Source organism: Oryx dammah, unplaced genomic scaffold (assembly GCF_014754425.2).
Source record: "Oryx dammah isolate SB20612 unplaced genomic scaffold, SCBI_Odam_1.1 HiC_scaffold_2, whole genome shotgun sequence".
Lineage (NCBI taxonomy): Eukaryota > Metazoa > Chordata > Mammalia > Artiodactyla > Bovidae > Oryx > Oryx dammah.
In genome coordinates, this window is record NW_024070186.1 from 57,130,468 (window position 1) to 57,142,821 (window position 12,354).

Below are 12,354 nucleotides of genomic sequence, written 5' to 3' on the forward strand. Positions count from 1 at the left end.
TCAGTCGTGTCTGACTCTTAGCCACCCCATGGACTGCAGCCCACCAGGCTCCTCCGTCCATGGGATTTTCCAGGCAAAAGTACTGGAGTGGGGTGCCATTGCCTTCTCTCTAAGGTTAAGGATGTATAAATCAAATGACATACACAGACTATGTCATAACACTGACTCATCCCCTATAGAATTGAAGCCTCAGCAAATCTGAAACTATCCCATTGTTTCCAAGATGTAAGTTTCAGAATGGTCATTCAGCATTAGTTTTACACAACCTAAAAAAAGAGACTAATATATCCCTTAGTGGGTAAATAATATCAGTATTGCTAGTTAAACTAACAGATTCAGTTTCTGAAATTAACTATGTCTCTTCTCCATGTAAATCAATTCATTTAGAGAAATTTTTCCACTTTTCCTCCTTCCTTTATGTATATTTATTGATGTATTCACAATGAACATCATGTACCAGGCACTGTGTCACAGGCTTAATATATTCTTTTATTTACCTCTATGAGATAAAGGCTTCCCTGGTGGCTCAGAGAGTAAAGAACCACCTGCAGTGCAGGAGACCTGGGTTTGATCCCTGGGTTGGGAAGATCCCCTGAAGAAGGGCATGGCAACCCACTCCAGTATTCTTGCCTGGACAATCCCCATGGACAGAGAATCCTGGCTGGTTACAGTCCACGGGATTGAAAAGAGTCGAACACAACTAAGCACAGAACAGCATGACATAAGTACTAATATTATGTTCAAATAGAGGGTGGAAAAAATATAGCTTAGAAAGTATAGTGACTTGTCTTAGAATTATTAGTTCATTAAATTGGTCCTTGGACCCAAGTCCAAACCTTCAATCTCTAGAGACATTGATATTAAGTGCAGGGCACTTGGCCAAATTCTGGGCTGGATACAAAAATGAGTAAGATATTATCTCTTTTCCAGTGGTATACAGTCATCGGGTTATGACTCCTGAGGAGTCCTAAATATATACTTAAAGAAAGCTTCCTCAGTATCCACATTTCTGGCCTCTTTCATTTCATAAGATGCAAAAACATCTATCCAGACCATCTGCATTTATGTGTCCACCATGTCTGTAATGCCAGTCCAATTGACTGCTACCCCCACCTTTTGTACCTAACTGCATTATCTTCTAGAATTGCCCAAATTAGGGAATTGGAATAATGTTTGACCCCTCCCTGCCACTCAGAGCCTATAGCTAGCCACTTATTCTTGGAATCTACCTAGGAAACCTTTCACAACTGTGCAAATTCCAAGTTCTACTCCCATTGAAAGAAAGTTGACTTCTGAGACAAACAGGTCTTATTTTCACTCTGCCACTTTTCAGCCGTATGACCTTAGGCAAACTACACAACTTCTCTTTGAGTTTCTACAGCTTTATTCATCAAAATCTGACTTATTGGAATGGTGTTAACTGTACAGATTGGTATTTAACATCACCAGCACCTATACAAACTATCTTGGCAGCTATTACTAGTACTGATCTATATTAGGTCACTGACATCTCTTAAAACGAAATGCCTAGTACAAAATAAGCACTCAACAAATAGTCACTAAAAAACTTTGGAAAAAATAAAATAAATTCAATAAATGGAAAGAACAAATGATTTCAGACTATCATTTGCAGCTGGAACAGACTGCGATTAACAGCAAGATTCTAACAGAGTCAGTAGACTAGGTTGATTGAATTTAAACAGTTCCCCCAGGGAATTCTCAAAAAGGTACCTGTTGGGTTATTCTTCATAATAAACAGAAATGGATGATTTGCTATAAATTGATTCCGTGACAGACTCATGATCACAGGTGTGTTTATGCCTATGAAATAGAGACAAGAGTTATTTAGATGTTCACATTTAAAGATCAGTAAAGAAAATATATCCATAATATTCACAATATTTTTTTGTAGACAGGAAAGGCCATTTTGGTTTGAGGAGTTGACATGTGGAAAAATAACCATTTTCTAAATACAGAGAAATTTGGAATAAATCTAAAAATTGAAGAGCAGAGGAAAGATATTGGATTATTCATGGAATAATTCTAACTTCACACTTTATGCTCAATGAAGAAGAAAGCCAGATACTAGATTCAATTTAGTGAAAGCAGCTGAAAATTTCATCTTTTAAGCAAAAAACTTTCTGCTCACTTTTTATTTACATTAGATAATTTACTTTATAATGTTTGAACTCCTAATTCCTATCCAGGTATTTTGTAAATCCACTGAGGAGATACCTGAAAGTCAAAATACTCACACTAACAAAGGTGATACATCAGGGTCACTGCTGATCCCTTAATGATAGTTACCTCCTCTTAGAGAACTCTATACTAAAAACAAGAGGCCTTGGGCTACGGCAGAAGATCTCTGAACCTGAAGTCAGGAAATCTGGTTTCAGTCCAAACCCTACTGTTTCTTACTAATATGACCTTAGGCAAACTGCTCCACACATGGGTCTGTTTTATCACCAACATGAGAGGATCAGACAATGATCTATAAGGCCTCTTCCAATTCTATGCAAAAGCAAGTGGAAAATTTGTCTACATGAACTAGCAACTTCATCCCAACACCACCTTTGATTTCTCTAAGGATTGTATTAGCCCATACAGGAGCCCTTCAGGAGATGACAAAACAGTAGGGAGCCCAGTGTGCCCCACCTAGATGTCAAAATCCATTGGCATTATATAGCATTATAAATTAATCAGGAAATTAATAATGTGGATATAAATTTAACCATATGACTATTTAAAAGGATATATCTTTTACATATTGGCTAAAATCCAGTCTGAAAAATTAAAATATGTTTATGAGGAATTCATTAAAGTTGCCTTTCATTTCTAATTGAATTTAAGACTTTTTCTCCAATTATTTGTTGAGTATTACTTTTATGCAGCATAGATACTATTCAAAATGCCACTTGTTCAAGGAGATATAAAAGGGCGGCTCCTAAACTGTAATGTTCACACAAGTCACCAAGAGACCTTGGAAAATGCAGATGCTGGATCAGTCAGTCTGGAGCTGGGCCCGAGCTTCTGCATTTCTAATAAGTTCCAGAACGATGCTGATGCTGCTGGTCTATGCATTATACTCATCGTACCAAGGATAAGCGGCAAGTCACTGGAGAGCAGTAGTTCTCCACCTTTAATGCACATTGTCATCACTTAGGAAAATGTAAGAAAATACTGAAGGCTAAATCTCACCACCAGAGATACTGATTCAATATTTTAGGGTGTTCAATATTCAATTGGATATTCAATATTCAGTATTCTAGGCTGAGCACAGAATTTTTAAAAGCTTTTCAGCTAACTCTCCCACGCAGCTAAGTTTGAGAGCCACTGCCATAGACACAACAACAAGAATCAAATTAGAAAAAGAGGAACTAAGAGTACAGAGGAAGAATGAAATGAGTGAATTCACTTAAGAGTGAATATTCCTGAGCAATCATGATTTCAGGTCTGCGCCTGACTGCTATTGGGCAGGTAATCCAGTCCACAAATAAGTAGATATCAGTATATATCAGTCCCTTCTCTCTCTCTCTCTCTTTTTTTTTTGCCTTAAACTCCAGCCACACAGATGCATAAATAGCTTAAATAACCACTTTGCCCTTCCTCTAGTGTACTGAACAGCAGGAGGGGGGAAGGAGGTCAGAGAGCCACAAAGTGCCAGCATCCTCATGCTCATTTTCCCCATTCCTTCCTCCTGGCTTCCTGTGACATCATTTGTCCTACCAGTTGATGTTGCAACTTCACTGCCTTCTTCATTTATCTCAAAGAAAACTTGTTGCATTACTCGGGAAACATACACCTCTGAAGAATCTGTTAGAAAATATGAAAGTGCATTTAAGGGTTAAAACTCAGAACCATTACTTATTGGATCCCATTACATTTTCAAATGAACAAAGAAAAAGGAAAAAAAATTCTTTCCAAGTAAGTTAATTTTCTAGAGGTAAAGGTGGTTTAGGTTTAGTTCTTGCAGAGATGATATAGAGAAAACATGAAGAGACCAAGTTTAGCTCAGATATGAAAGGGAAAGATAGAAGGCGATCAACCACAAGTCAGGTACCCCACTAAGTGAAATATTTCAATGGACCAAGGGTTTTGCTCCCCTTCGTCATGGTCTACAGATAAGATGAAAAAGGCTTTACAGATATGAATTAATCCCACCCTATGTTTTCAACCTCAAAGCCAACTTGCCTTTTAAATTCTGTATTGAGTTTTGATCTGAGTTTAGAACAAAATTTACTTTCCTTCAAGACTGGTGAGGTGATAAAAGTCTAAAGGGCTTTTGTGTCATCTGTTCCAAAATCACTTCAGAGCTAGGCTTTAAAACCTGTCAGATTTCTCAGTGTAAGACAGTGTCTTAACAACATTGTGTTCTGCTGTGGAAACAAGCTGAGAGAGAAGGCCCCACTCATCTCCTCGGTGAAGCTGATGTATGTGTGAAGCCTCTCTGGTGTAGTGACCTGTGGAGCAGCTCCTTGAGCAGGGGGAAGTGAAACCGGAAGTTCAGAGGCCATCTGCCGACCTTGCTGCGGCAGGACCGGATAGACCTGACGACGTTCCTCACAGAAACAACAGAAAGGTGGTGGTGGCTCCAGTGAGGGCCAGAGGGTGGAAGAAAGCGAGGCGAGCCTTGACGCTTGAAGAGAGAGGAGATAAAGGTGTTTTGTCCCTCTTGAGAGAGAAAGCTGATGAGATGCAGGTGGACTCCATCAAGACAACCGAACTTAGAAGAGTTTATGAAGAAATAGGGGCTACTCTGGTGGTTCAGGTGGTAAAGAATCTTCTGTAATTCAGGAGGCTGGAGTTCATTCCCTGGGTTAGAAAGATCCCCTGGAGAAGGGCAAGGCAACCCACTCCAGTATTATTGCCTGGAGAATCCCATGGACAGAGGAGCCTGGCAGGCTACAGTGCAGGGGGTTGCAAAGAGTTGGACATGATTGTGTGACTAAGGCTTTCATGAAGGAATAATTTAGTCAAGGGGAAACATCTCCAACAGCTTACAGAAAAGTAAATCCCCTCAGGCAAGATAGAAGTCATCAAAGGGTGATTTGCATAAAAAAATGGCTTCCTAAAAATAACTCCAGACTGTGTGTGATGACTTTGTCTGGGCCCTTGATTACCTCTGATCCCCATCTCCTACCCTCCTTTCCTCACTCAATAGCTCCAGCTACAAGGTCAAGCATCAAGGCTTTAGTCTCATCTGTCCCTCTGCTTAAAATCCCTTTTCCCAGAACTTACCCTGATTGGGTCCCCTGTTACTTAGGTCTCAATAAAAATGGCACTTCCTCAAAGCAATCTTCTCTTTCCACCATGTCTAATTCTGCTCTTATCTGATCTAATCTCTTTATCCCATGACTCTGTTTTAGTTAATTCATACCATCTATCACCTCATCATTTAATTAATTAATAACTTGTTAATCGTCCATCTGCCCTAACAGATGTAAACTTCATTAGGAGAGGGAATTTGTGGATTTTATTCAACTCTAGAAAATTGCCTGGCAGATAGCTAGCTGGCTTATAATAAATACTTGCCAAATATATAAATCAATGTTTAAGAATATGTCCAGTGATAGAAACAATTCAGATGGAGAAAGGGGGGCATCCATATCATGAGTGTGGTTTAACTAAAATGCAGGAGTGTGGTCTTTTTAGGTCATGCAAATAAGCACGTTTTTTTCTCCACAACTGCCTAGAATAAGGATTTGCATATAGAGCACAGAGTAGAAGACTGAGGGGCCCATACAGAGAATGAAGACCAAATAGCAGGTTGGGATGGAGTGGAGAATTTCATGCATGCAGTTTACCACTGGTACCAAACCAAATGAGCCTTTGGCTAGTATACTGAGCAATTTGACCTTCTGTATTCCATCTTCTACAGAGGGGGCACGGTCTTGGAAAAAGAACAGGACCTGGAAGATGCTAGATTAGAACAAGGGATCTGAACTTCATCAACTTACTGATTTCTATACCTTTGTAATCATTCCTTCCCTGAATTCTCTATGAAGATTTCAAGCATGGCTTCATCAAGTTAAGAGGATAAGAAACTTCCAGTAGCTTTGCTAGAAGATGTGCAAGTAAATATTAATGTGCCATTTGCTCAATTTTCTTTTTGCATTTAACATTTACTGAGTATCTACTATATAGTGAAAATCACTCAGTCATGTCCAACTCTTTGTGACCCTGTGGACTATACAGTCCATGGAATTCTCCAGGCCAGAATACTGGAGTGGGTAGCCTTTCCCTTCTCCAAGGGATTTTCCCTACCCAGGTATCGAACCCAGGTATCCCACATTGCAGGTGGGTCTTTACCATCTGAGCCACAAGGGAAGCCCATCTACTATATAACAGATGTTGAACAAGGTGATTTATATGTGTCCTTTTATTTCTGCCACTGGGATATATTGTTTATTTAATAGATTAGAAAATTGAGGTTCAGAAAGGCTAAATATTTTACTAAGGGTGATAGAAGTCAAATATTCATCTCAAAGTTGCAAAAATAACTCTTTTAAGAACATTTCATTCAAAATTTGTGGCCGATCTGAGTATAAGATAGTGTCTCTTTTGTGTAAATATCCCATAGCAGTAGCACTGGACTCATCCACAGTAGCTTTTGTGTTGTTTTAGTCACTCAGTCATCTCCAACTCTTTGAGACCCCACAGACTGTAGCCAGCCAGGCTATTCTGTCCTTGGGATTTCCCAGGTAAGAATACTGGAGTGGGTTGCCATTTCCTTATCCAGGGAATGTTCCCCACACAGGGATCGAACCTGCGTGTCCTGCTTGGCAGGCGAATTCTTTATCACTGAACCGCCACAATAGCCTTTAGCAAATGCTTATTGCACAAAAAGTACTAATAGCAGGGAATTAATTCACTGTTCTCCTAAAGACTAGAAATAGTGCCAGCTTTGGCTGTGGTTGTTCTATTTCAAGCAATAAGACAGAACCAAAGTCGTTAAATCAACTCAAAGAGGTAACTCAGAGCAAAAAATGTTGGACACTTATTCTTTTCTGTTCAGGGTTATTCTCTTATACAAATTCTCTTATAAAGCATTTTGGGTTATTTTACTGATGTAAAAGGAGATTTTATAGAAGTCACAAATTGCTGGGAATTTGCAGAGCAAGTGGCTGTTTGAAATGCCCAAGATATAGCAAGTGAGCTTCCGAAGGCCAGGAAGAAATTTAAGAGGAAGAGGTGTTTAAAAAATGGCTTGGTTTATTTCAAGTTGGTAAGGTGACTGCATTCCAGGGCACACTTAGACAGAATCCTGTTGCAGTATTTAATTTTGACTGCCTCATTCCCGATGCTGATGAAATTGTCAAAGAAGTCAGATCTATCTGTCAGTGTGAGAACAGGCAGCTAAATCATGTGTGAAGGTGATAATGAACATCTATGTCACCTGTGTACCCCACTCACCTCCTCCACCAGGAAAACTCATTGATTCCGTTCACTTACCCACATAATTGATAAGTGAATAAGTTAATGAATACCTCTCCAAAGCCCACATTTTATATAGGAATACACAATAATTCTAGATTAGGATATCCAACCCCATCAGACAGATAAGCTTGTATCATTAGGACTTTATTTTTTCTTTATAAAACAGAAGACTGAATTTAAAAGAATTTAAAATAGCGGGATAATTTGTCCCTCTTCGTCCATTTTTTTTTTCTCTTTAGTTATTTTTGAACTAGTAGGTATTGCCAGGAGGAGAAATAAAGAGTGTCTTGGGCTTTGTTGTGAAAGTGAGCATCTTAACCATGCACAATTTCCCAAGTGCCAGTTAGTATAAAAGCTCCATCTCTGATGTGTTGTCAGTCTCAAGCTAAATCTACAAGCTGCAGCCTTACAATTTCTATACTGTGTTCATCATCCAACAGCTTGCAGATTCCTATTTCATGGGCTTTAATATTACCAAATTAACATTTACAAATTGGGAGTTTTATTAGCTCTGCTTAGATGAGAGCCTCAAATTTGTAATTCCCAATATTCAGATAAGGAAAGACAAACAGAGCTGGAATAAAAGCCCCATATAATACTTTTCCTACATTGTTTCATTGTAAGTGTGGTTAGAAAGCTTATCTAACATTCTAACATGCGGTCTGACTCTCATTAGGTAAAACTACTTAAATGCAAAATAGAGTGCTTGTTTACAGCAGCTTGACACGACGATGACATTTCTGGGGCCAAATGCTCTTTCAGTTTTAAGATCAGTCAGTTAACACAGTTTCTAAGAGGACATATTTACTTGATAATATAAGAATAATGTTTCATATTACCTGTTATTCCAGAAAGGTCACAGCCACCACTAAATATCTCAGTTATATTCAATGAATACAAAGCTTCTTTGAAGTCTAATTTTTGTTCTATTTTAAATCTGCTTTAAAAAATAAAGAGGAAAATTTGTGAAACATTGTACACATTGGCTATCAAAAGGGTTTCTTTTTTATAAAATGGATGACTTGGAAGATATTTTATTGTGAAATATTTTGTTTTCATTATCCTCATTTTTCACACCATTTCCCCACTACTCCACTGAGCAATTTTGGATTGCTAATAACTTGCTTCCCAGATAAATGGTTACTTGGGAAGGGAGAAGAAAATACTCTATTTTTTGAGGTAATAATTACCCAACAAAACAGGATGAGAGTTCTAAGTTTTCGATTATTTGGCTTCTTCCCTAGAACTGTGAAACTTCCCTCCAGCAACTGTACACACTCAAGTTTTTTTTCCACATCATCCAAGATGGTTCCTGGCAGGCATCCAAGATACTATGAGCCAGAAACAGAAGCCAACAGTTCATTAAAAAGATCGCTGGCTACTGAGGTACAGAAAGGGGGCATTAGTAGCCTATGAGCCTTTCATATCCACTGTCACAGCTGATGTGACTTCCTTCAATTTACAGACATACCTAGCTAACGTCTTTCCAATAAGCCCTGTAGAAGAGGTAAAAGACTGAAGGGGGAGGGGGACTAAGTTTCTTTCCAGTAAAATAGAGTAAAAAATTATAAGAGGGGAAAAAAAGAAAGAGCTTGCCAATGCTTCTAATGCAAGGCCCTAAGTTAAGACTCTAGGTTCTACGCAAGTCTCCAAGCATCACTTGCCTGAAGAGGGAACTTCACCAAAGAATCTCAAAGATCCTCTCAGGCACTGACCTTCTATGATTCCATGTTAACTGCAATCTATGACTCTCACCTTCCATTTTAATAAAATGGAAGGAAAAAAAAAAAGCTAGATTTATTGACTTTATAGATGCTAAAAGCATCTATCTACATTTTATAACCAGATTAGAAATTTTGTTCATGAAAGAAAAGAGTATAAAGTCCTTCAACAGGGAGCCAAGTCTATTTCCGACTTCAGGGAAATCCCAGGACATGGTTGCTGGACCTTTGCCCTGGTTGGTACCTTCTGGTGTGGATACAGACATGATTACTTAAGCACAGGAACCTTACTTAGCTAACAGGCCCACATCTGGGGCTAGAAATTAGCTTGCACAATCAGTCTAATTAGATTATTTTTTTAATTGCCAAATACTGAACAAGCTTCTTATAATAATTATAATTCTTCAAAACAATGAACATGCTGTAGCAAAAATTTACTGGGCCTAAATTATTTCTTGGAAAATTATTATGTACTTTTGGAAGATGTTATTTCATTCAGAACCCTAGCTAACTGGAATTGCATAATTCCAGAGCATAATTGTGCATAATTGTGGCACAACTCACAATGTGCACATTAAAACCTACTGATAATGAAAATAACTTGTTTTATGCCAATCATTTTCAACTTCTTTTTAACTTCCTGCTAAGAAAGATAATATATAGCATGATGGTTCTGAGGCTTTGGGGTTGTGCTTTTATTCTGTTTTAATTAGCACACTCTTTTTTTTTACAGAATGGAGTATGGGCTTCTAAAAGGTGGAGAATAAATGTTCTAGTCCATCTGTAACTTGACTATTTTTAGTATAATAGTCCAATGATTTGGGAATAATGACAAGAATACTGCAAGACTTATTACAACCTCTAATAAGGCCTAATTATACCAGAGAGTCATTTAAGTAACAGTCTTGCTCATAATATAGTGCAATGAAACCTACAGAGATAGAAACCTATTCAACCATTTAATAAAATATAATCTACAGCCAATTTCTAATTAGCCATAATTATTGGAGCCATGAACAGTCAGGTGTGAAGTAGCACTTCCATGTGTTAGGGTCTTAATATAGATTATAGTTTTTAATCTTCACAAAAAAACCCTGGGAAGTGAGCATTATCATTCCCATTAACATATAAGAAAGTGTAGGTTTTGAGGAGGTTGATTTCCAAGGACAAGATAGACAGGGCTAGAGTTCAAACTCAGGTCCATTCCAATTAAAGCTAATGCGCTAACCTCCACTGCCTTCTAATCAAAATATAATTCAAAATCATAATCTCGATCAATTCATATATATGCTGTGCTGTGCTGTCGCTTCAGTTGTGTCTGACTCTGTGTGACCCCATAGACTGCAATAACCCAACAGGTTCCTCTGTCCAGGGGATTCTCCAGGCAAGAATATTGGAGCAGATTGCCATGCCCTTCTCCAGGGGATCTTCCCAACCCAGGAATCAAACCCACATCTCTTATGTCTCCTGCACTAGCAGTCGGGTCCTATACCACAAACACCACCTGGGAAGCCCCAATACATATATGTATAGTGTTAATTATGTACCTCTTCCAAATTTTGTGAATCTTAATATTTATTCTAAATGTGGTTCATTTTCTTTGTTTTCCCTGACCCTCCTCTAAAATTGTCAAAAGAATACAGCTAAAGCTTAAAGAATGAGCAGCGAAAAGACTCAATAGACAATTACCAAGTAAGCAATCAGGAAATGAAAGTTTTAGCATATGTAAATATTATACACCTTCTTAAAAGGCAGCAATTTGCTGCCATAGGCAACCATTGTGCTTAAAGTGGTCTCATACAAGTTCAAGCTGCAGAAAACAAAGGATAACAATTTAGAATTTCTGTTTGAAGAAGGATTCACTCCTGGTCTGCAGGCCCTACTGTGGATTTCTATTGTCTCTCCTCCTTTATACACAGGACTCTTATATGACAAAATGTCTTTGGCTATTTTCCTTCAAGGTCCCTATCCTTAATTGTTTGGAGTCCCAGTTTTGATACAGTGGCCTTGAGCCATCACTGAAAGGTTCATGCTTAGAAACAACCAAACCAAGTCTTAGGGCTGCCCACAAGGATAAAAAATAACACAGTCCTTGACAGTGGTCAACTTGGACTATTATGTGAGGGCATAGTAGTTTCTGGTCACTTTTGTGTGTGTGTGTGTGTAAAATATTCTATCTGCCTTGAGAGCTAAATTAAAAATGCTTTCTGTCACATAGGAAACCTATCTGGACAATGTTCATTGTAAACTTGAATTCTGCTTTGTATCAATGTCTGATAGATTAAAGTAAATGAACCTTTGTAATCACCACTGCAGCTGGTCATAACTTATCTACTCTCACACCCAACCTCATTTTCCCTGAGGTCATGTTCTCTCACCCACACACAGTTCACATTCAGGCACTCAGAGATCTGACGCTGGCCAACCTGGGATGGATTACTAGCCCAGCAAGAACATGATGTCCTATGGAATGTGTGATCTCTTTCTGAGTCCCTGTGGCACCGCTGCCTCGCGTAACTTACCCAGCTGCTCATCATGTCACTGGCCATTTGCTCTGTTCTGCACCCTCCTTCATGTTTGCCCCACTTTACACAAGCGTTTCCTGACTCTTGCAATTTTGACTCTGCCATTTGCTAGCTGTATGACCTTTGGCAAGGCATTTACCTGTCTACATCTCAACTGTAACCTAAATGTTAAAAATAGATTTCTATCAAATTTATGGTGGTGATTAAGTCAGACATGGCAAACAGGGAAAGCAATCCACTATAATGGATTGTCAAGAAAGTTTAAAGCTGATTGAGAATAATAATAATAAACAATACCAACAATATAAGATATACTGAGTACTAAAAATGCAGCAAACACGTTCTCATAATATTCCTCGCAACAACCCTAAGAGGCAGGTATTGTCAGTCTCTCATTTAACAGTAAGAGGAAAATCTTAGGCAAGACAGTTTTTCAGTAAGGAGATGACAAAGCTCTTGGTCTACAATATTATGTTCTATTTTCTATAATCTTGTTTCAACAGTTGATAAAAGATACTGTGAGATGTCACATCAGTCAATATTTTTAAAGAGGGTTACTTCTTTGAAGAACTGCGGCTCTTGCTTAGTCGTCACTATGAAAGTGAACGTAAAGTAACAGTGTTAGTTCCTCAGTCGTGTCTGACTATTTCTAACCCCATGGACTGTCATAA

At 38.4% G+C, this 12,354-nt stretch overlaps 1 protein-coding gene across 1 annotated transcript in view; it reads right to left on the bottom strand.

Moving 5' to 3' along the window:
• SERPINI2 (serpin family I member 2) overlaps positions 1 to 12,354 on the bottom strand; it is a 36,370-nt gene that overhangs the window by 2,949 nt on the left and 21,067 nt on the right. The window contains exons 5-7 of the mRNA XM_040248285.1: positions 8,277 to 8,374; positions 3,727 to 3,813; positions 1,732 to 1,821 (exon numbers count right to left, since the gene is read on the bottom strand). Coding sequence (XP_040104219.1) covers positions 1,732 to 1,821; positions 3,727 to 3,813; positions 8,277 to 8,374 — 275 coding nt within the window. The remainder of the gene's footprint in view (positions 1 to 1,731; positions 1,822 to 3,726; positions 3,814 to 8,276; positions 8,375 to 12,354) is intronic.